Genomic DNA, 26,270 nt, shown 5'->3' on the forward strand with positions numbered 1-26,270 from the left:
AAATATTTGCATTTTTATTTCGTTTAAATTTTTGAAATATACATAACAAAAATATCGATCTTACTTATAGTTTAACAATCCCTCGATATTAAAAATAGTGCCGTTATGAACAATAATAAAAACAATTTATTTACACAACAGCTCTTTAATCCTAGTGTCGTTCTTAAGAATATTGCAGTTGATATTGGTTATTTCCTGTTGATTTTTTTTAATGTCCCTATTCAGCTGTTCTAACTGTGCAAGAAGTGGTTTATTCAGCTCTACACTGGACCTGAAATAGTGGTATAATTGATAAAAAAATAAACTTTGTAAATATAAAGGAACTAACAATTTTGTACAAAAAAGCTCATATGGCCCTCTCCCGTAGGGGGGTCACAGTTATTTTATAGCTAAACGGTAATGAAACATTTTCTAAACAACTATAGGAAAAGTCAAACAATTAGGCGTGCACGTAATTTTCCCCTTGTTGCCATATTTTCTAAATTTGAAAAAATATATAGGGAATAATCAGATTTTTTGACATGCCATTCCTTTTACAGCGAGTATTTCATTGGCTAATTAGTGATGAGTTTATATGACGTCATTATTACATTTGGTGTAATTGGAAATTGTAACTGACGTCTGTCATAACATTGGAGGTTAAAATATAATGTCAATTGTTTTCAAATTATGATGTGGGAAGACGAAACACAGATATATTATTGTTTTAATACAATTCTGTTAAGAACCTAAATTAACAGAATTTAGTCTGTAGACAGTTTCATAGGACAGTTTATATTTTAACCAACTTCACATCTATAAACAAAAACCTTACATAACCTTCTAAAAAACAACATGACTATGACACTAATTAATAGTACAGTCAGTTATCTTTGTTTCACACTCTTAAAGATAAAGAGAAACAGTATAGCCGGTAGGTACTGTGGTAAATCAATCTATGTTTTTATTTGGCAACGGCGCTTTCCTGCTAAACTTGACACTGACAGTAGCGAAAAAACTAATATATGAGGAAAAATGTGTTGAATTTGTTTGCCGTTAAGTTTTTTACTATTGGGTTATGATGTCATTATAAACATATGACGTGCAGGTCTAATTGTTTTGACTTCGACCATAATAATTCTTACTTTTTTTGCTTCACTATTTCAACATAAAGTTGTTTTTTCGTATTTATCCACAATTGTAATTCGCTGTGCATCGCTTCAATATCCTCATGCAAGAAATTTATCAATTTTCCCAGTGGATTTGCGGTTTTCGTTAGGGTTTGAATATAATCAAGTAGTGGTGTAATATCCTTTGTGGTATAGTCTTTATTTCGCAGTGCTGAAATAATATTTATTATAAGTAGATAATACACTAAAATTAACAGCACCTAAAATTAACAGTAAAATTTTACCGCACCACCTTAAAAATGGGACATTTTTGATGTCTCGAATTTCCTAAACCTGTTGTCCGATTTTAGTGATTTTGTTAGTATGTCATCAATATTCTTTGAGAATATTGATGTAATAATACTGTTGCTAGACAAGTAAATGTCATTGTATATCGGGTGTAACAATCATACTGTGTTTTTCCTCAAAGTTCGGAACACCCTGTGGAATATTCTAGCATATATAACTAGCATATATAAAATATTGAAATTAAAACTCAATTGTAGCCTTACTCTTTCTTAATATTTGGTTTTTTGATTCATTCGCTTATGTTGGATAATAAAAAAGTTAGGTACGATAACAACTAGCCCTGTTTTTCATCAATAAATCCTCATTTTCTGCTTAGTTTAATAAACAAGCATACAGTAGAAATTAACAATTTGATAGATGTCAACAGTCAAAAAGTGTCTGCTTTGTAGTGAAGATTAGTAGATTTATTATTTAAAATTTCCATTAGTCCGTATTTTTTTTTCAGCATAAGCGAATGAGTCAAGAAACAAAATGTTTAGAAAGCCTAAGGATACAATTGAATTTTAATTTCAATATTTTATATAGGCTGGAATATTCCACAGGGTGTTCTGAACTTTGAGGAAAAAACACAGTATGGGCCAATTTCTCATATCGAGTTCAACTCCAGTTTAACCTGAACTTCTAGTAAACGTCAGTTTAAAGTCAAAATCGTCTTTCTCAATTCACGTTCAACCTATGGCAGTTTAAACTTGAACGATGCTTGAACGGTGGAATTCGGCCGTTCAAAGATTTCAGAACTCAGTTCAGATGATTTCATGGACTACACATGCTTGTATTAACACGAAACGCTGTCATAATATAAATATATCCTATTTTATTATATTAAGCCTAACGATAAACGATAACATTATTTTTGTTTTTATAATATTTATTTATAATTATTAAAATGACTATTTGACTATAAATACTTAAATTTAACTTTATTCAAAAACAGCATAAAAAAGGTAGTTCAAAATGGCGACAGTTTTTTACCTTTTGCCATCTATTGGCATTTCTCGAAAGCTGTAGAACGAGCACTGACATGAACGTGTAATGAGAAATGCATTCCAAACAAAACCGGAGATCACCGGTGAACCTGGCTCAACTGAACCATAGATTACCGCAGGTATGAGAAATCGACCCTATGATTGTTACACCCGGGTATACAATTACATTTACCCGTCTAGCAACAACATTATTACATTGATAATCTTAAAGAATAAGGCTAAATAACATACTAAAAAAATCACTCAACTCGGACAAGAGGTATAGAAAATTAGAGACATCCAAAATGTCCCATTTTTAAGATGGTGCGTTAATTTTGCTGTTCAGCGTATAATGATTATGGACATTATGGTAAATACATTATACAAAAGACAAAATCGTAATTAGGGAAGTAATGTACAGTTGAGCCCGCGAGTCTTTACCCGTGCGTCAATAATACCTGGCGAGATAAAACGCATACTTTTTATCTAGCATCATTCTCTTCCACGCATGAAACTCATGACAAACCAGCTGCCGTTTGTTATTAAGCAAAAACACGTAATTTTTATGAACCATCTAGACTCAATGCATTGAAAAGAGATAGGTACAAAAAAAGACGATTCGGTATGTTTTCATATTTTAAGCACAATTTGTTTGACGTTTCTGCTTTGTTTACTCTTGTGGCTGTCAGTCAGCTGAATTTTTTGCGGTTTTTGTCGAATTTTTGCGTTTTGAAGTTTCTTTATATTACACAAACAGTTGTTTTCACAACTAATTTTATATTGGGCTTTGAAATTTTAAGGTAAATAATTATATTTTGACAATTAATATTTAAAACATACAAAGCTAACGTCATTCACACAGTAAAGAAATGATTGTGTTTAGATTTCCGTCAAAGTGAATAAAATAACAAAAATAAAATATGTTATTGAATTTTTTTATAAATTGTTTATTTATTTATTAATTAATAATAATAAAAAATTTATTAAGCTACTTCAAATGTAGCTGTAATTCTGCACAAAAATTTTGAAGCAAACCTTACATTTGACATTCTATATATTTGATAACGTCAAATTTTATAATAAAACCCGTAATCGGAACAGTAGACACTTTCTGTCAGTTGTTGTTGCGTGAAATAGATTTCCGACTTATTTCGTATGCTTAAAATGATGACGCACGGGTAAAGACTCGCGGACTCAACTGTATGTATTTATTTTATTTTATTTATGAATATTTCAAACTCACAAATAATTTTTGTTAATACATATTATGAAAAAAAAGAGAAATTGTAGTCAAAAACTTTCCTGAAAGTTACAGATACATAAAAAGAAGTATCTCGTGAAATAAGACTGCCGTGCATTGGAAGGTTAGTCATATTCACAAATAATACATTAGGCGAGCGGCAGCAACCCCTAAAATTACGTTATACCGACCACCAAAATCAACTTTAAGGTAAATGACCAAATTTAGTCACTCTTTATGTTTTCGAGGCCTCTGAATCCGAATATGAAGTTTACTTTTTTTCTAGAATTGGTGGAACATGTTCAAAAATCAAATTTTATGCAAAAATGCGAAAAATCAATTTTGATGATTTTTTAAGTTTACCTCGCTGTATTTTTGGTCGCTGTAAATATTTCCTTTTGAAAATTATACTGTGTCATCTTTGAAGTATTTAGATATCAATGAGATTTGTAAAAAATGTTTAAAGAATTAAAAGAGGAGTTGTTAATTTTTAAATATTTTGTCGTCAGATTTCGTTAGTTTCATGTTTACTTAAAAAAGTTGAGTGACAAACTTTTTAGTTTATAATTTTAACCAACACAACAATAAAACATGATTCATGAAGAAGTTTTGTGGAAAATTTTAAGTCAAAATATGCAACAGAAAAAAAGTTATGTGTTTTTATAGACGAGCGGTACACCCCAAAAACGCTTATTTCTCGTGATACTGACCACGGTGTGGTGAATGGCTAATTTTTGTCATATTTTATGTTTTTAATGGTGCTAAAAACGAAAATTAGTTTTATTTTAAATTTGACGTGGGGAACATTGTCAAAATTGCAATTTTACCCCAAAAATTAAAAAAAAATGAAATCACGTTTTTTGAGTTTAACTCGCTACAACTCTGTCCCATTTTAATATTTTTTTCTGAAATTTTTATAGTATATATTTATCATTTTTCTGAACACAATGGAATCTGCTTCAATCTTTTTGTCGTATTACAATAAAAGTAATGAATTTTTTAAGGTAAAAGGTGCAGATTCCTGAATTGCAATGTTTAATCTCAAAAGGTGAGAAAAAAATTTGAAATTTAGCATTTTAATCAAGTTTATGTTAAAATATATAATTTTTTGTACAAAGAACAAAATGTTTTATAGAAAAAAAAAATTGTGCAACTTTTAATTTTACGAAAAACGTGATTTAATTTTTTTTATTCTTAGGATAAAATTACGATTTTGACAATGTTCCTCCACCTAAAATTCAAAATAAACCTCATTTTCGTTTTCAGTACCATTAAAAACACACAGTAAGACCAAAATTAGCCATTCACAACACCGTGGTCAGTATCTCGAGAAATTAGCGTTTTCGTGGAGAAGTGCCACTCGTCTATAAAGTCACATATAAACATTTTTCCTATTGCATATTTTTACTTGAAATTTTCCAGAAAACTTCGTCATAACACATGTTTTAATGCTGTGTTGATTAAGATCATAAACTACTTTTTTAAGTAAACATGAAACTAACGAAATCTGACGACAAAATGTTTAAAGCAAATAGTCTGGCAGGATGCCTTAATAACACTATTTGGCGAAACCGACATATTAACACTGAGATGAAGTCAAGAATTTATAAAGCCAGTGTAAGACCAATAATGACCAATATGCATCAGAAACAAGACCCGATACAGCCACAACACAAAGATTACTGGAAACGGCAGAGATGAGAGTACTGAGAAGAATTACAGGAAATACACTAAGAGATCGAAATAGGAGTGAAGATATCAGAAGACAATGTAACGTACAGCGTATAAACGAATGGACACTAAATAGAAAAAAGAATGGAACAACCACATAACCAGAATGGGGGAGACACTTGTGGTCAAAATAGCACGAGATAAATCACCAATCGGTAGAAGAAGTATTGGCTGACTGTGCAAAAGATGGAGTGACAACCTTCCATAGAGGTATCAATCCGCAAATGAACAAGCAGAATTGTTTATAAAGAGGAAGAAGAAGAAGAGGCATTTTTTCCAAAATAAATCAAGGCGGTTCGACAAGTTTGGCAAGCAGCAAATGGCTGGTAAGAAATCCATCAAACCAAAATTTATGACCAGTTAGATTAATTATTTTTGAAATTAATGGAGAAAAGGGGACCAAAGATTTTATCAGACAGACTCTTTCTTACCGTTCACCCTAACTGGAAGGATGGATCTTGGTTCAAAAATTGTCCACTTGGAATCAACACCGTATCTAAGAGGACAAAAATGTCAGCTGAAAAAATTGGAATAGACACAAAAAAACATAAAATAACAAACCATTCTCATCGATCTTCAGCTGTGTCAGCCTTGTTCAAACAAGGTGTTTCTGAACAGGAGTTACTTATTAACGGGTCACTCAAATGCAAGCTCTCTAAAACCATATCTGCAGCTAGATTCCAGTCACCACCAGAAGTTAATCGGAAATCTCAGGACAACAAATGAAGCTGGACCTTCTAGTTCCCAAGTGCTATAGGTCAATAATACACAAAATCATTCTATGGTAGAAAAGAATGTGCAAACTTCTATAACTTATAATATTTGTACATTTAATATTGTTAACAAATAAATAAAGATTATGTTTCGTTGATCATCATCATCATTCTCTTTGCCTTATCCCTATGCGGGGTCGGCTTCCCTAATTGCATTTCTCCACACAATTCTATCTTGTGTCATAGCAATGTTAATCCCATTTACCAACATGTCCTGCCTTATCGTCTCCCCCAGGTCTTCTTTGGTCTTCCTCTCCTACTCCTTCTAGGAATCTGCACTTCAGCAATTCTTCGTATTGGGTGATTAACGTTTCGACGTTGAACATGACCAAACCACCTTAACCTATGCTCTCTCATTTTGGCATCAATTGGTGCCACACCTAGACTTCCCCTAATATCTTCTTCTTCTTCAAGTGCCATCTCCGCGACGGAGGTCGGAAATCATCATAGCTATTCGGACTTTAGAGACGGCTGCTCTGAAAAATTCGTTTGATGTACATCCGTACCATTCTCTCAGGTTGCGCAGCCACGATATTCTGCGTCTCCCTATGCTTCTTCTTCCTTGAATCTTTCCCCTAATATACTCATTTCTAATTTTATCCTTCTTTGTCACTCCACTCATCCATCTAAGCATTCATATTTCCGCCACATGCATTCGTTGTTCCTCTTTCTTTTTCACTGCCCAACATTCAGTTCCATGCATCATAGCCGGTCTTATGGCTGTTTTATAGAATTTTCCCTTCAGCTTCATTGGAATTTTTCTGTCACACAACACACCACTCGCTTCTTTCCACTACATCCATCCAGCCCTAATTCTACTGCATGCATCTCCATCTATTTCTCCATTACTCTGTAATACCGATCCTAGGTACTTAAAACTATTGCTTTTCACAATCATTTCACCATCCAAAGATACCATTTTATTTGTAGTAACTCCATCTTTAAATGAACATTCCAAATACTCTGTTTTTGTCCTACTAAGTTTTAAACCTTTTTCCTCCAGAGCTTGTCTCCACTGTTCCAGTTTTTGTTCTAAGTCTCTTTCACTATTTCCTACTAACACTACATCATCAGCATACATTAGGCACCATGGAATACCCTGTAGTTTCGCTGTTATCTGGTCCAAAACTAATGAGAATAAATAAGGAGTAAGCACCGAGCCTTGGTGCAATCCTACATTCACCTGAAATTTATCAGTCTCTCCCACACCTGTCCTAACACTAGTCGTTACTCCCTCATATCCCTAGAGGTTGTCGAACTGAGTACATAGCGGGGCTCAATGAAGAATCTAAACCCCTACTTAAAAGATACGAACAGCTACATGAAGAAGACCCTTTCTCGGAAGCGACAATACAGGCTGGGGAGGAAATGTTACATGCGATATCCGCCAACAGAACGGAAAGGTGGTGCAAGCTGGTCACGAGTCTGGACATGAAACAAAACAGCAGACGTGCCTGGAAGCTGATTCGGAATCTTGGCAACGATCCCGCTGCTCCGGCAGTCAACATGACAGAAGTCACACCCGATCAGATAGCCCATCATCTTCTAATGAACGGTAAGGCGACATCAAGAAAGAACAAGGTGAGAGCTCAACGGAATATCGACGAAGAAAGAGATGTTCTAGGTACCTCTTTTTGTCTAGAGGAGATGAGAGGCGCGATCCATCAAATGAAAGATAATAAAGCGGCTGGCCTGGACGACATACGAACAGAGCAAATAAAGAACTTTGGAATAAAAACCGTAGAGTGGCTCGTAAAAATGATGAATTGCTGCATCCGTACATTACAAATTCCCAAAATCTGGAGAAAAGCTAGAGTGGTAGCCCTCTTAAAACCAGGGAAGGATCCGGCGGATACAAAGAGTTTTAGACCTGTATCTCTCTTATGCCACCTTTTCAAGGCCTTTGAAAGAATGATACTGAACCGGATCGCAGAATATGTGGAGACTAAAATTATTCCAGAACAAGCAGGATTCAGGCCCGGAAAGTGCTGCTGCAGTCAAATTCTTAATCTCACCCAACATATTGGAGATGGTTTTGAACGGAAGGAAATAACAGGAGTAGCGTTCATAGACCTAACTGCCGCCTATGATACAGTTAACCATCAACGGCTACTCGCAAAACTCTACGAAACTACAAAGGATTTCCGACTAACAAGGTTAGTGAAATGTCTCCTCCAGAATAGACGCTTCTACGTAACGCTCCAGTCCAAGAACAGTCGGTGGAGGGACCAAAAAAATGGGCTACCACAGGGAAGTGTCCTCGCGCCGATTCTATACAACATATACACCAACGACCAACCCATACACCAACAAACAAGGCAATTTATTTACGCTGATGATACAGCGGTGGCAGCTCAGGGAAGAACCTTCAATGAAGTCGAAGTGAAACTGACAGATGCCCTGGGAGACTTAGCTCTATACTATGATAAAAACCATCTGAAACCCAATCCCACAAAAACCCAGGTATGTGCTTTCCACCTGAGAAACAAGCATGCCCGAAGGTCGCTGGAGGTGGAATGGCGTGGTCAGATGCTGGAACACAACAAGACGCCAAAATACCTTGGCGTCCGTCTGGATAGAACTCTGTCTTACCGATACCACTGTCAAGATGTCAAGAAGAAAGTAAGTGCCAGAAATAATATCATCCGCAAGCTAACTAATACAAAATGGGGAGCACAACCACACACTCTCCACACTTCTGCCTTGGCATTATGTTTTTCGGCCGCGGAGTTTGGAGCACCAGTATGGGCAAACTCTGCTCACGCAAAGAACGTCGACGTGGCTCTAAATGAAACGGTCCGTATAATATCGGGTTGCCTGAAACCGACACCTATCGAAGAGGTATACCCCATTGCTGGAATTGCTCCACCACCTATCAGGAGGAAGGTCACGTCAGAGGTAGAACGGAAAAAGCAGGAGACGGACCGAAGACACCCCTTATATGACCACCAAACTCAGCCAAGCAGACTAAGATCTCGAAAAAGCTTCCTGAAAACATCAAGATCCATCCCCGAAGCGCCAGAGACGCGCCGAATACACCTATGGCAAGCGTCAGCTACCGCGAAACATTTTCCTCCCTCGGAGGAAATGGCTGCTGGACACAATTTACCGTATCCGACTTGGAAAGCGCTAAACAGACTAAGAACCGGCGTTTCACGTTGTGCTAGTAACCTGAAAAAATGGGGATACCAGGAGGACGATACCTGCGACTGTGGCGCGGTTCAGACCAGCCGGCATCTACTATCATGCACAGAGATGAGAGAGACCTGCACAGAACAAGACTTAATTATAGCAAATGACAGGGCCATATCTATGTGGCCAACCATTGGAAATACAGAATTTAAAGTTGTTGGTGTTCCGGACACGGAAAGTAAGTAAGTACTCCCTCATACATATCTCTCACAATCTTTACATATTCGCCAGGGACTCCTTTCTTATTGAGTACCCACCACAGAATCTCTCTAGGAACTCTATCATTTGCTTTCTCAAGATCAATGAATACCATATGAGCGTTGGTCTCTTTATTCCTGTATTTTTCCATCAGTTGCCTTACAATAAAAATTGCATCTGTTGTTTATCTGCCCTGCATAAAGCCAAATTGATTATCGGATATTTCGGTTTCTTCACGTATCCGTCTATCAATTACTCTCTCCCATATTTTCATGGTGTGACTAAGTAGTTTTATAGCCCTGTAGTTTGTGCATTGACCCAGACCTGTTTGAGGAGCATACACACACACACACACAACATTCAATACCTCTTTATCAATTACAAATTTCACTGACATCATTCTATCACTCGTTCTTACAACTTCTACTACGTTATCTTTCATTTCACTATCAGCAATTATACCAACTCCATTTCTCGTGTTACTACTCCCTACATACCACAATTTATATCCATCACCCAGTTCTTTCGCCCTTTGTCCTTTCCACCTAGTTTCTTGAATACAAGCAATTTGATTTTCTTCGTTTGAGCGCATCCACTAACTCCAGACTCTTACCTGTAAGACTACCAAGATTAAAAGACCCTATCCTGATTTTTCTAACCTGTAATGGTGTTCCCCCTGAGATAGTCCTCACCCGGAGATCCGAACGGAGGCTCATTTTACTTCCGGAACATTTTACCTCAGGAGATGCCATCATTTCAGTGTAAGTTTTTATTGCGTTTGGAGAAGGTCTTTTCATTATTATGGCCTGAAAAGATTTTTGGATATTTGATGCCTGAATGCCTTTTCTTTCAGCTCCATACCCTGCCCTGCACGTTTAGCCAATACACCACCAATGCAACCAAAGTGCAGTATTACCCCACACCCGCCTGCATTTTTCTGTATTGGCCAGGATCCCTACTGTAAGGACTGCCCTATAAGCCAATGTATTGTTGCCCGTATCCCGCCACTAGGAGGCACGTACTTGATTCGGGATACAGATTATGTTTCGTTGATATGGTGCATTATATAATTGTCTCGTGAAATAGTCTTGTCGAGGAATATCATTCGAGACAAAATTATTTACCGGTAAACTTTTCTTCTGGTTTTATTCAAGTTTGTTGCCTTTTAGCAATTTTCGCTTAGGAAATTTTGACAAAATCACTCGACTCACGTCTCGTGATTTAACTGTCAGTCGAAAATATTGCAGGCACAATTTTCTCTCTTATGATAATATATACGAATATTTAGATTTGAGTACTTTAGATTTGAATTAATATTAAAAGCTTTTTCAAGTAAGGAATTTATTCGATTTTTATTATCTTCAATGTTGATACTGTTAACTTTTTTGTAAAAACTTATAGTTATTGAGTTATTTATGAAAAACCGCTTTAAAACATGCAATTTTTCACAAAAAATTAAAATCTTTGATCTTTAATAAGTCAAAAAGTACTGATTTATTTTAAAAACTTGATTTAGCAAACTTTGCTTAGAATTTGTCTCTCTATTGATTTTGGAATTATTCACCCCCAGGGTAAAAGCGTAAGTTAACTACTAAGTCTTTTAAGGGGTTACATAGGTCTTGCGGGTAAAAAAAGTGACTTAAAAAAAAATATATCTCGAAAACTAAAAATTATTTTTATTTGTAATTGGAACATGCAAAAGTATAGTGCTTAAGGTACTCTCAAAAAAATTTTCAGCCAAAAATATTCATTTTTGTAGAGTTGACTGCAATTTTTCGATAACGGCCCTTTTTGCGGTGGGCTGCATAACTAAGTCCAGTCTCATCTGAAATCAAATAATTAAAAAGTTTCTTGTAGTTTATACCTCTGGCTAGTGAATGAACGAAGGAATTTTTATTAGGTGAAGTTGTTGTTTTGAAAAAACGAGAAAAATTGGGGTCGAAAATGTGTTTAAACTTAGGAAAAATCTTCAAATTTCATTTTTTTTAATTCCTTCGTTCATTCACTAGCCAGAGTATAAACTACAAGAAACTTTTTGAATTTTTGATGTCAGATGAGACTGGACTTAGTTATGCTGCCCACCTCAAAAAAAGGGCTGTTGTCGAAAAATTGCAGTCAACTTTACAAAAATGAATATTTTTGGCTGAAAATTTTTTTCAGAGTACCTTAAGCACTATACTTTTACATGTTCCAATTATAAATAAAAATAATTTTTAGTTTTCGAGATATAATTTTTTTAAAAAGTCACTTTTTTTACCCGCAAGACCTAGTTTACCCCTTAAGTACCTACTCACTAATTTTAATGAAAATCGATAAAGGTTCAACGAAACTAGAGGTGAAAACCTTTAGTGACTGCACTAGATGTGCTAAATACGATTTTTACTTAATTTTCTCTAAATTGTTAAAAATCTAGGCCTAACCAAAATTTAAATTGACAATGTCAACTCTTATAAATAAGGAAATTCACAGCCAACCTTAATTACGATTTTTTTGGTGGCTCTATAATTTACTTACCATTATTATCCCAATCTATACCAGTCTTTTTCTTATTTTCTACATTCTTTTCTTCGATTTGCTCCAAGATCTGCTCTACTAGGTGTCCTTTGTTATCCAAATCTACCTGCGGTATTTCAGTAGGACCTTCTGGATCTACTGAAACCGTTTCTATGACCACAGTTTCTTCCTCGTCTGCTGCAGACGCATCGACGTTTTCTACTATTACGTTGATAGTTCCCATCGGTACCGCTTCTTGCATGGGCAGAGCAGAGTCTATCCTCAACCGTGGAGCCCCGGGACGAGCACTTGACGGGCGAACGCTGGGAGGACGTAGGGAGCTTTTGGGGCGTAAAGAAGGTACTGGTTTAGGCGGAGCTGAATCTGTAATGTATATAATTGTCTAAAGATTTCTTTTAAATGGAAAGTTATTAATATTTTAATTTGAATAATTACTAGATAGTATGATGAGTAAGATGCATTGCAGAGGCGGCCAGTCGGGTTAGGCAAGGTAGTCGCCGCCTAACCTCTTCAAATGTACAATACAATAATAAATTATTTATTAATATAAATTACTTATTTCAAAATTGTAATTTATAAATTTTGACACAATACGTAAGTATTTAAAATAAAAAAGCTACTTTTTAATTTCTCTTCTGTAATTATTGTACGCTCCTCGTAGTAGTGCTACTCACTTCTATTATGGCACTACCCAAGTCAGGTACTTTTCAAATCCGCCGAAACAACAGAACAGAATGATATGCGTCATGCGTCTCTCATTCTTTACGCTAAGCACAGCGCTGTAACTGTGGCTTGTCTAGTCGTAGTGGATGAGAATTTCCGGGAACTTTTTGGGGCTAGGTTAGGCTACATTTTTTGCGCCTTTGATAATGGTTATCTCGAGCTGCATCTCGGGATAGCCAATTGTATGTTTTAGAATCCGGACTACAAATACTGAAAAAACTAAAAGTGCGAATTTTGTCATGAAATTTGGTACGTGGGGTTAGAATAATATTTGGAACAACTTTTCCAAATAACTTTTTCCGATATCTCTAACGCGAAGCAAAATATCGAAAATTCGTCCTGTTTGTACATTTGCAGTAAATAGCGTTTAAAATTTAAATTTGAGTTGACTATGACTATCAATGGCGACGCGTGACTTTTTCTAAAGTGTTACCAAAACCAGATGTAAAAATATTATTTAAAAAAAATTATTTTGAACCTCCCAAATATAAGTTTATGTTTACCTACTTTATTGGCAAAAATGTTAATAACTATCGTATAAAGAGGGTTTTGTCATTAATCCGTTTAAAAAGGGATTCTCAATGGAAATTAAAGAAAATGACGACAGTCGATCTTGCAACTGGGTATTTACTTGGCATGCTTTTTTCCACTTCATTGTTGAAAAACTTCTTTCAACGGATGCACTTATAGCCGGGATTGTTAAAAATAGGTTTGCCAATTCCTGAAATGGATTATTAAGTCCTGAAGACTTTAATATTGATACAATTCTTGTACATTTCAATTCTTTTTTTAACTTTACTGTGTCAAATTTTTGTCCATATAACTTTACAAATAATTGATGAAAGGCCTGGGAACTTTTTGTATAATTTTTAAAATTGTCAAATTCATAAATTGTGCCGAACACTCTAGATGCTTTAAATTATAAAACCTATTTTTAAGTTGAATAATCATAGTGTCAAAAATTCAAAAAAAAACGAGGACACTCATCCATGTTTAACTGTACGCACACTGTTAGGTATGGTATTACTCGAGTAGTTACCAATACAAAAAGTGGTAACAAACCACTAACCCACAGCCCCACATCGCGCCCACGTCTTTGCCTTTCAAAATTTTCAGACAAGAGCCGTCAGAGCGATAGCCGATGGAGCATCATGCCTATGTATCCACATTTGAAAGTGGTAACAACGTAGTAACCTCGACCTGCAGTCGACTCGCATAAACTCGCCAATATTTTCGTGCGTCTTGTTGGCAAAAAAATGGAATTATTTCACAGTAGTCGTAATAATATATTTATTTGCAAATTTTTCAACTGTTACGAATGGTAACAGTGGTTATATGGACGCTTCGCCAGTGGTGACTATCTTAAAAATGTGAAACATCACACTTGCTTGACTGCAAAATTTTAAATCTGTATTTATTTTGATAGTCGCAATATAGGGGTGTCTTCATCTTAAATGCGACAAACTGCGTATATAGGTATACGAGTATAGTATAATATGTAGAGTATAGTAAAGTATAGAGTATATATTAAAGTATATGTGTCGCCTACCCGCATACTAAGGTCATGAGCCGCCACTGATGCATTGAAATGAAAAAATCTTTTCCAAAAAATTATTTTATTTTAGCCTCCTTTTAGCTCAATATATGGGCTATTCCACGAATATACGACTGTCTTGGATTATCGCGACAACGAATATTTTAGTGTGCAACATAAGAAGTGCGAAAGTAAATGGCTCTAATAATTGTTCCAATAAACAACAATGTATTTTGCAATTTACTTTCGTTCTTCATAATTTGCACAGTAAAATATTCGTTGTCGAGATAATCCACAACAGTCGTATGTTCGTGGAATAGGGTATTAGGTCTGGATCCTGCGTATGAAAGAAAAGTTGATTAATAGCAAGCTGAAAATTTGTTAATAGCTTAAGGGTGTCTAGTCGGATAAACTTTGATATATGGGTACACTGGAACAGGGGCAGTTTTAATTGTGGAACAATTTAAAAATTTGGAACGGTCAGACCACGAAAACGGCACATTTATTTTGTCCGACAGAATAGACTTAAACTCTCCGAACAGAGATTAAACTCTCCGAACAGAGATTAAACTTTCATGCAAAAATCAGAGTGCTATTTATCACCTGTCATAATTCCTGTCATTTGACATGTTCTACTCATTAAAACGCCCATTTGGTGATAAATAGCAGTCTGATTTTTGCATGAGAGTGTAATCTCTGTTCGGAGAGTTTAAGTCTGGTCTGTCGGACAAAATACATGTGCCGTTTGCGTGGTCTGACCGTTCCAAATTTTTAACCTGTTCCACAATTAAAACTTCCCCTGTTCCAGTGTTCCCATATATCAAAGTTTGTCCGACTAGACACCCTTAAGCTATTAACAAACTTTCAGCTTGCTATTAATCAACTTTTTTTTCATACGCGGGATCCAGACCTATATAGTATGATACAATTGATCCAAAAAAAGGCATAACCCATTGTTTTATATTCTATATGGTCCACATATTGTTCAGTAAAAAGTTACACCATTTTGAGCGTTGGGAGCGTCGGGTTTGGGGGGGGGGAGATGGGGGAGAAATCTGTAAATTAGTAGTTTTTTACATTTTCGTCAATATTTCTAAAACTATGCGGTTTAGCGTAAACAATGTTCTATACAAAAATGTTTTACATTTAATTTTAAACGAAAAAGGTCTGGTGCATAATTGTTCTAAAAACAAGGGTTCCGGAGTTGCGGAAGGTGTAAAGTGGAGGTTTTCCACATTTTTATATTTTTTGGGCAAATTACTGAGGAATAGTTATTTTCCTAACTAGTGCGGAAAGTCATACTTTCACGCACGAGACTGCCGTTGACCCGAACGACGCGATAGAGGAGTTCGGGCAAGCAGTCGAGTGCGGGGAAGACACTTTCCGCATGAGTTAGGAACAATATTTTTTCTAAGGCCGTACGTTTGGAAAAAAGCCACAAAAAATAGAGTCATATCAATTTTTATTTAGGAGTGAAAGTACACAAATTAATTCTTTGACAAAGTTGTCAAAACCAAACTTTCAATATAATGGGTTACCACGACGACGATATTGGTTTCCATGACAACGATTTAAAACCATTGTAATTGTCTACTGATTTGACTTTTAAATATTATGTCAAAATAATTTTATTTCATCGAATTATTGCGTTAATTTCATTAAAACATGAACACAATAAAATTTGAAATAAATTAGTAAATAAATCTAAATATTAGTTTAACAGTATTATAGTATATTATAATGCCATATTAGAAGGTATTCTACTTTCCCGCACGCAGTGCGGGAAAATTTAGTTTCACGCACGCCGTGCGGAAAAATTTACTTTCACGCACGCCGTGCGGGAAAGTGCAACTTTCGGAAACGAAATGCGTGCTAGAAAGTGGCTGTTTAAGCACGGTCGTAGAAAAACTATTTTTTTTTAACAGGATTGTGTTTTCTAAATAGAATTTGCTATTTCAGTGGCCAGGGGAATGTTACTGATAAGCCCTTAAAGGAACGTCAACCACACCACCTTCAAGAGGCTTCTACAGGCATAGGCGCATAGGCCATATATACCTGTGATACGGAGAAACCCACTATGAACTTTCTATGGACAATGTCGTATGAATATCTTTCCAACAGTAAATTCCAACAAAATAATTTTAAATACCCAAAATATTTCTTGCATAATAATGATGATTATAATGAGTTTCAAGTAAACTTATTCGTCAGTTTCAGTCCTCTTAAACTTCAACATTCTCGTCTTCTACATCTTCGTCTATGATGGTTGTGTCCCTATTATTAAATCATAGGCCTGAGCAATTTCTACATAATTTTTGAACAGTTTAGACCACTCTTTCGACACTCGTAGTTACGGATGCATTCGTCTTTGCAATTACATACACACTACGGGGAAAGTAATTCCTCGGGAGCTGCAGCACGTACTGTTGTAATTGGTGTCAGGTGTTCGTTATTCTTCTTCCAAACCCACTCGAGCGGATTCTTCTTCTCATTCAGCCACTGCTGTACATAGTGGTAGGTTCTGAACTAATGCTGGCTGGAAACTCCTGAAGTGGGGGGTAGTGCAGCAACCTTGAGCAAACAATGTGTAGGCTGATTTGCAATAGCCTTTAAGTAAGACTGGTAGCGAAAACAATCTAGATCTTCCATGTTCCTGGCATCAAACATCGCAAAAAGGAAATGCTTTTCGGTGTTAGCTACTGCACTGGAGTTGGCTTTAGGGTCGTTGAAGACTAGAAGTTTACTAGGATGAGCGTCGTTAGCTTGCGCTTTCCTATACTGTGTAATTTTCTCCTTCTTGTATATAGCGGATACTGTGTCACATCCTGTAAAAACGTATATTGCAAGTACATCTTTCATATTCCCAATGTCTCGCTGAATGTCAGCAATAGTGTAAACTTTTCCGGCTGAATTCAGTCTTTCTACGCTTCATCAATTGCTGTTAAAACTATTAATAAGTCAGCGTCACCCGATGCTTGATGAACTGTGCAACCACATCATTCCAAGTGCACTGTAACAACTGAAATAAAGCCCATTTTGTTGTTAGCGTTAGCTAAAAATTCACTTTAGTTTATATTTAAATGGATTGAGTCTTCAACTTTCACTTCAGTGCTAGAACATGCCCTGCGTAGGTGTTTTATTTTTTGGATTTCCTTGCTGGTATCCATCAGATACAACAGTCGCTGTTCCGTAATGAGTAATTATTACATAGTCTCTGTATTGCTCGCAAATCTGCTTGGAGGTAGCTAGGCGTCGCCAGACAACACGATGAAGGAGGAGACCTCCATCAATGATGTATGTCATTTTCGCGGGATCTAGAGTACATGATGATTCTTTGACATGAAGATTTGCTTCCTTTTCTCATCAAGCCAGATTCGTCGAACAAAGATTGACATACACCTAGCACCTAGTTCATATTAAAATATTTCCTCAATAGACCAGGGCGCATCTGTAAAAATATTAGTACATTTGGATGTTGAGAGGTGACTCATATTTTTTTGCAGAAATTACTTGAAAATAACTTGTATAATAATATTTGAGTTATCCTCCCACTCAAAAAGGTCCGGAACATTGTTTAAATAATCAAAATCTCAAAAAATTAATGAAAAATTCGATTTTTTCTTCGTTTTTTAATTATAACTTTAAAAGTATTCATTTCCGAGAGAAGTTGCATTGACATAAAAGTTGCGTAATTATATTTCCTACAATATAAAATTAGTTAAATTTTTTAAAAATTGTCACCCTTGTTGCAAAATAGCAATAATTGCGAAAAAAACATAAAAAAACAAGTATTTGCATTTTACGTTTTTCAACCATTTATGATACACTTAGGACCTTCATATTTCACCCAGACAAACTTTATGATATAATAAAACAATACTGTAAATTTAATTAAGATCGGTTAAATATTTTGCAAAATAAATTTAGCAATCCTTTCGCAAAAAAAAATTTTTTTCAAAATGTTGCAGGACTAAAAATAAAGCAGACAGCAAGTTGAATTTTTTTTACATATAGAAGAATACTGCACCTTTCATTTGCAATTTGGAAAATTAAAATCGGTTAACTACCACGACGTCAGGAATTTTTTTAAACAAACATTAATTTTTGGTGCTACGCGCAGGACAGCGGATACGTTTGCTCTGATTGGGCATTCCAATGACCTTTGATAATAATTGATAAATTTTAATTTTTAGTACATTTCGATATAAGTAAATAAATTTGTTTATTGCAAAATAAAAACATAATACTCCTTTGAAATAACACTTTTTTTAGCAAAAATTTTCTTTGTTCATATATTTTAACTTAGAGAATAAAAGTTTATTATTTTTAAACACATGCAATTGTTTAAACAATATTTCACGAACAATAATCAAATTAGTTTGATTTTTGTGGAATTAAATATTAAAATACAACAAAATATAGAGTAAGAAAATAATATATTAGATAAAGATTGGAAGAAATTTTGGTGGAAATCAACTTGTGTGAATCGAACACCGCTGTCCTGCGCGTAGCACCAAAAATTAATGCTTATTTAAAAAAATTCCTGACGCCGTGGTAGCTAACCGATTTTAATTTTCCAAATTGCAAGTGAAAGGTATAGTATTCTTGTACCTATATGTAAAAAAATTTCAACTTGCTATCTTCTTTATTTTCAGTCCTGCAACATTTTAAAAAATTATTTTTTTTTTGCGAAAGCTGGATTGCAAAATTTATTGTCGAAAATCTGTTGAACCGAATTCAATGAAATTTACAGTATTATTTTATTATATCATAAAGTTTTTCTGGGTAAAATATGAAGGTCCTAAGTGTAGTGCACATGGTTGAAAAATGTAAAATGCGAATACTTGTTTTTTTATGGTTTTTTTCGCAATTATTGCTATTTTGCAACAAGGGTGACAATTTTTAAAATTTTTAACCAATCTTCTATTGTAGGAAATTTAATTACGCAACTTTTTTGTTGGTGCAACTTTTCTCGGAAAGCAATTTTTCCTTCATTTTTTGACATTTTGATTATTTAAACAATGTTCCGGACTTTTTGAGTGGGAGGATAACTCAATTATTACTATATGAGTTAATTCGAAGCCATTTTTGCAAAAAAATATGAGTCACCTCTCAACGTCCATCTTAAACAGATGCGCCCTGGACTACAAATCTCTCACCACTCACTGTGCACACCATCTGATGTAATAGAGAGTTTGGGTTTAAACATACCGTGGTGGTTGGTAGCGTTAATTGTCATCGACCCAGTTATAGAGACTGGCTGTGAACAGCGACCACAGCTTGTCTGACAGCAGCGCTGGTTCCAGTATTTCAAATACGCTGCTAACCATCTGTTGTGCATCTTATCCTCTATTGGACTGGACAACAATATTATTGTACAATATGGATGTTTAATAAAATCCATTAGTTATTTCTGTTCAGCTTTAGTTTACTGAAAAATCTAAAAATTACAATAATGTCTACATGTACATCCTCTGTACCTTTGGAACCATTCGTTTTAGAAGGATTATGGATAGGACCTTTTTCGTTTCAAATCTAATGTAGAACATTTTTGCATAGAACTTTGTTCACGCTAAACCGCTTAGGTTTAGAAATATTGACGAAAAACGTAAAAAACTACTAATTTATCGACTTCTCCCCTCCCCCTCTTCCAAATCCTACGCTCAAAATGGTGTAACTTTTTACTGAACAATGTGTGGACCATACAGAACAATTTGGTGTTGGAAGAAAACTTTTATTTTGGATGACGGGGTTAGGCCTTTTTTGACCAATTAAACTATACTACCACCGTAATTTCGGAACCGTTGATTTTAAAACAAATATGCATCGGACCTTTTTTGTTAAAAATTCAATGTAGAACATTTTTGTAGAATATTGTTTACGCTAAACCGCATGGTTTTAGGAATATTGACGAAAAACGTAAAAAACTACTAATTTACCGACTTCTCCCCCCCAAGCCCGACGCTCAAAATGGTGTAACTTTTTACTGAACAATATGTGGATCATATAGAACAATTTGGTGTTGGAGGATAACTTTCACTTTGGATGTCTGGATTTGGGTCTAGTTATACAATACTAATAAAGATTCCCTCGATATTCCAATCTCTTTATGCCGTCTGAATAATACGATTCTGAAAGCTCTGCAAAATGGTGTTTGTTTCGTCAATTATGTATTCGTTCGTGAATTTTACTTACGGGCCACCTCTTCAGATTTGGGAACACGTAATAATCGGAGGGGGCAAATCGGGAGAAAAAGCTGGATGAAAAGCAATTCAAAGCCCAACTCACGAATTTTTGCCGTTGTCATAACGCTCTGGTGACTCGGAGAAATAACACTTTCTTCTTCTGCATATGGGGCCGTTTCTCACTGAGTTCCTGCTTCAGTTTGTCCAGTAATGCACAATGCATATTGGCTATCGATAGTTTACCTTTTTCAAGATCAAGATAGTCAATTAAATATGCCTTTGAACTCCCAAAATACAGTGGCGATGACCTTTCCTACCATTAATCGATTCTTGGCCGCTTCAGAGCGCTTTTGCCGGCTTCAGTCCAGTGCCGTGCATTAATTTTGTTGTCTGGTGTGTAGTAGGAGATCCAAGTTTCATCAACAGTTACCAATCGACTCCAAAAGTCCGACGGATGCACTTCCTAAGGTCCAAGCACTGCTGTGAAGTGGTCACCAGATCATGTTCTTGGTCCATAGTCAGCAACGCGGCTCGCATCGGCAGGATAATTTTTTCGTATTCAAAACTTCATTCAAAATATGTGTGCGATCTTTACTAATTCTTGTCTCTGAGAACTAAGAACTGAGAACTTTACGATCAGCTAGAACTATTTCGTGGACTTTCTTCATATTTTCTGGTGTAACTGCATCGGTGACCGTCCAGGACGTGGTTCATCCAATGTACATAGATATATGGCCATTACGAATAAAACGTGCCAACAATTGTAATCAGTAGCTGATACAAGTAAGTTTGACCTTGAATTTGGATACTGCATTATTTTAAAAATAATATATTTTTTCTACGACCGTTTAATAACATGCTCATTATTCGCTATTTTTTTCATAGATAATAGCACCCATTACTGTACCCGTGTGTAATATTTCATTACTCACGGGCTGAAGTTAGATTCAAGTAACGCATGCCACTTTTAATATTAATCGTATATAAACTGCAAATAAAAATACTTAAAGTTGTTCATGTAATACAATAATTATTGTAATTTATATCAATAATTAACTTCGAAAAATTTTTAAAGGAATTTTAACTGTAACAATGTCAGTATATTTTTTACGTTTATATCTTGTTTACTAAAAATTTTGACGTTTATCATTTATTTTAGTGAAAGTGACACAGCTCATTTTGTTTATGTTAATTGGAATTTATAACTAATATTGTGTTTATTTTTCAAGTTATATTGTGTTAAATATGTTATAACATATTATGTATAGTTATATTATTATATATAGTTAAATGTAAATATACATTACAACTTATAACTATTGAAATACGTCCACCGACAACAGCCATTTCCTATTTATTAGATTAATTGACAGTAGGTACAAATTTAAATAATTTTTCGGAAACGAATAGAACTTATATTGACTATTTCTAGTTGTATTTTTACAATAAATAATAATTTGATAATAGTAGGCAACCAATTATTCATCTACTAGGGGTAGATGAATACTAGGGGTATTCTTTGTCTCATGAGCATTGAGCATCTTTCAGTGCGTCACAGTTTTTCGATTTCTTTCTAACGCATTAAATTGTATGTGACAGAAAAAAAGATACGTCGGTGATTACAGACATTTATAACATTTATTCTAGTTGTCGATAGATGGCGCTATAATTGAAAAAAAATATTTACGAATTATATAATATATCTACGGATATAATCTGTACAATTTATAAGACTATACCTACAAATCAAGGAAAATACCATTTTATAAAAGCAATAAACACAATTGATTTGTTTTTATGCCAAATTGCAAATAAAATGTGACAACTGACAGATTTAACTAAAATGTCATGTTAGAATAAATATTATAAATGTGTATTATCACAGACTTACCTTTTTTTCTATCATTTGTGACGCACTAAAAAATGCTCATGAAAAGGACCATAAATAGCATTTAGGTATTCTTGTAAATTATTATAATTTAAATCCAGAGTAGTTGATAATTAAATTTTTTACTAATTAAAATAAAAAAGGTCGTAGAAAAAGTATAGTATTCTACTCGCATGTAATGAGTATTACATGCTCGTTGAATAATATACTATTTTACTAGTGTTTTTGAGCATTGAAAATGGCCTTTTTTTCGTTTTTGTTTTTCAGTTTTAATTTATTTATAACTCGAAAACGATCGACTTTAGAGTTGTTGATTGCTTTAGAATACTTAATGATTTTTATAATTTGTTTAAAACACTTTTTTTTATTAATAAATGTAACAATAATTCCGAAATTATGGCATTTAGATATATGGAACATGAAAAATAATCGGTATTTCTTAAGGACTTCAAAACGCAACAAATATACAGGATGATTCATTTGAAATAAGAAAGTTGATTAGATTCTCAGAAAATGGACGATCTGACAACAATGTAAATGCCACCATAATATCGGCTGCATCACAATACCCTTACCCACTAAAACTTATAAAAACCGTGCAAGCCGTTTCCGAGATAATTGAGACTCACTCTGTATAATATAAGTATGCATTACATAATAGTATTAACCGATTTTATGCTAATGCAAAAGTTGAAAATTTTTTCCCAGCAAAACAAGTATATTTTTCTTAACCTAAAACTACTTACCAGTCGCTTCTAACATTTTGGATGGTTCATTTTGGGTTTGAACGTACTCTTTAGTTGTAGTTTTATTTTTGTCCAAATCACCACTTTTAGGTCGTGCTGATTTGGGTCTTGGTAAATTCCGATTGCTATTTACGTCCACAATGGCTATGTTTTTATCCTCTACGTTGTCAGTTTCCTTGTTAATTTCATTAGTAATTGTAGTGTTTAAACCTTCGTTTAAAGTTAAATGATTTCCTAACTTTGGCGTATCCTCAAGATCTTTACTTTGTTCTAAATTTGGTCCATCGTCTTCTCGTTGTTTATTTGTATTATTTTCTTCTGGTTCATCTTTCTTTTCAGAAGAAGTAATACTCTCATTTCTTGCAGAATCTTTGACTTTATTACTAGCATTTCTAGCTGAATCAATTATTTTAGATTTTTCTTTTTTTGTAGATTCTTCTTTAGGTGTTTCTTTTTTAGAAGAGTCTATTTTTGGGGATTCCCCGGTTTTGTGCATCTTTGGTGCCTTTTCTTCTTGCTTGCTGTTTTTTCTTGTTTTTCCTAAAAGAAATAATGCATGTTATTAGTATAGAGAGTATTAGAGTCAATAACCTTAAAGGGGCATTTAGACGGGCTAGTTTTTAAAGCAATATGTTGCCGGCAATATATATTCGGTATGTTGCTGGCAACATTGCAGCATCTAATGAAAGTATCTCCGTATGACCGAGCCATGTGGCCGAAATAATGCTGGTACAGTCGAACCCGCTTATTAGAGTACCGGTTATAGGAATATCCCGGTTTAAGGAATAGCAATTTGAGGTCCCAAAACGTTTCTATTTACTCCTTAATAAATTTATCCGCTTATAGGAATACGTTTTAATTAATTATCGCTTTAATTAATATCGCTTAATCGAATATTATTCAAGTGGACGAACAACTTTTTATTCATATTTTCCAAAAAAATTAAAATTATGTCTGGGTTATTATATTTTTCAGATAATTTCAGTTGGGCCCTTTTACGAAATACAACAGGCCATAAAATACCCACTTTTACTTGTCTCACAAAACTTGTAAAAATGTCTATTGCGACCTACCTCGTTGCAGTTATAAATTTTATTGGTTAATGGTTTATTGACTTCGACAATACAATGGCAGACAAGAATAGAAATGTTCTCTTTTATTGATAACCGCCCTGTCCATAAACCCGACATGAGTTTGAATATTTTAACAATCCGTTTTTTGCCTGCCAATGTGCCAATTCATCAAAACACAGAATTCGACAAAATAAAGGACGAATATTTTTAAGAGTTGTTTCTTTTGACGATAATTTATCGGTTTTCGAAGATACTGAAGATTTAGAACAAAACAATGAAACCACCCAACTCAATATTAAAGCGAAAGATGAGGCAAAAGATGAAGATTTTTTCGATTTTGTAGATATTCCATCCAATTTGGCAAGTCCTAACTGTTTGTAATATTATAAGAAGATTTCTGGAGGGCCAATTAAATGTAATTTTTTCTAATTTGTATAACTTAAAGATTTTTCAAAAAAATGAGAAGTAATTTTGGCGTATGCATTTTAAATAAGATAATATATACATGTTTGCATATTGCACACATGCCATGCTTATTAATAGATTTATGCACAGAAAATGTAATTTGGTTTTTTAATAAAATAAGTTACACTGCTGTATCATTGACACAAAAGGACCTAAAACCATATAAATATAATGTAAATGTAGGTACATACATAGTATGTACTATTATTATGTAGGTCTATTCAGTAGGTACACTACTTATTTCTACCAGTCATCAATGATCGGGTATTAGAATATCCCGGTTATAGGAATATTTTTGCTTGGCACGAAGGCTATTCCAATAAGCGGGTTCGACTGTATTTGAACACTATTGCAGTTAGTGGCTGATGCGTTGCCGATAAAATCGAACTGCTGTGGAAAATAGTGCATGTTGCTCGGCTACTCTGTTGAAATTTAATTTGGTTTTGTCAAATATACAAAGAAAAAATGAATGCGTGGTCAAATGAAAACACAATAAGTAATTATTGGACTTCGTAAGTCATAGGTTTTCACCCAAAGTAACCAAAAGTGGAACCGGAAGTCGATATTTGAACTCTTCGTGTAACTGTGCGTCAATTCATATACCTACAATTTCACTAATTTTCTCTTATTATTACTAAACTTTCGGTAATAATTGTTTAAACGGAAATGACTTCAAAACCGGAGCTAAAGATTCAAGCTCGACTTTTCAATACGCTTCGATTGATATGTCACATGTACTATTTCTGTGACTAATATGACACTTCCGTTTTGAACTTTTTAACCGGAAATGATATAAAAACCAATAGGATACATTCTCATCTTACTAAGGCACGTCTAATAATATATCGCTTTTTTTTTATATATACTTTTTCTGTGACTTTAAAACGGTACTTCCGGTTGCAACTCAAAATCTGAAGTCCGAGGTCAAAATTCTAATCTTTAGTACCATCCTTGGGTTATAAGCTTTCATTCGGCACCTTATTTGTCATTCTATCTGTATTAATAACAGAGTAGTTATATTCGCAGACGGACGGACAGACAGTCTTGAAACAGGAAATATATATATATATATATATATATATATATATATATATATATATATATATATATATATATATATAACAGGTATATAATATTTGCTGAACAGTTAGGAAACATTTAAAAAAAAATTCTATTTATGATTGTAGTTTCCCTGATGATGAAAATAAACATTTTCGAAAGCTTGGAACTATTATAAAGAGTTTTCTTTGAGATTGCTGCTACCCCAATATTTCAGCCTTGTTTTATATATATATATATATATATATATATATATATATATATATATATATATATATATATATATATATATATATATATATTTGTTCTCGTCTTTAGTATTCTTCAGCGACTTTAAAACAGTACTTCCGGTTATATTTCTAAGACCTAGGTTCTAGTCCTAGTTCAAATTGCTCACCTTTAGTGCCATCATTGGATGATAAGCTTTAATTCGACACCTCATTTCGTTATTCTACCTGTAGGGGAGTGCATTTAGATTTTCACTTCGGAAAAAATCAAACAAGATAAAACTTTTTGTAATTTCATTA

The 26,270-nt window shown here is 34.3% G+C and overlaps 1 protein-coding gene across 1 annotated transcript in view; it reads right to left on the minus strand.

Moving 5' to 3' along the window:
- The window catches only part of LOC114335319 (TRAF3-interacting protein 1), a 48,547-nt gene continuing 22,277 nt past the window's right edge, over positions 1–26,270 (minus strand). Inside the window, exons 3-6 of the mRNA XM_028285540.2 lie at positions 23,147–23,686; positions 12,071–12,433; positions 1,125–1,320; positions 1–271 (exon numbers count right to left, since the gene is read on the minus strand). Of these exons, the coding sequence (XP_028141341.1) occupies positions 127–271; positions 1,125–1,320; positions 12,071–12,433; positions 23,147–23,686 (1,244 nt within the window). The 3' untranslated portion in view covers positions 1–126. The remainder of the gene's footprint in view (positions 272–1,124; positions 1,321–12,070; positions 12,434–23,146; positions 23,687–26,270) is intronic.

Source organism: Diabrotica virgifera, chromosome 4, assembly GCF_917563875.1.
Source record: "Diabrotica virgifera virgifera chromosome 4, PGI_DIABVI_V3a".
In the NCBI taxonomy this organism is placed as follows: Eukaryota; Metazoa; Arthropoda; class Insecta; order Coleoptera; family Chrysomelidae; genus Diabrotica; species Diabrotica virgifera.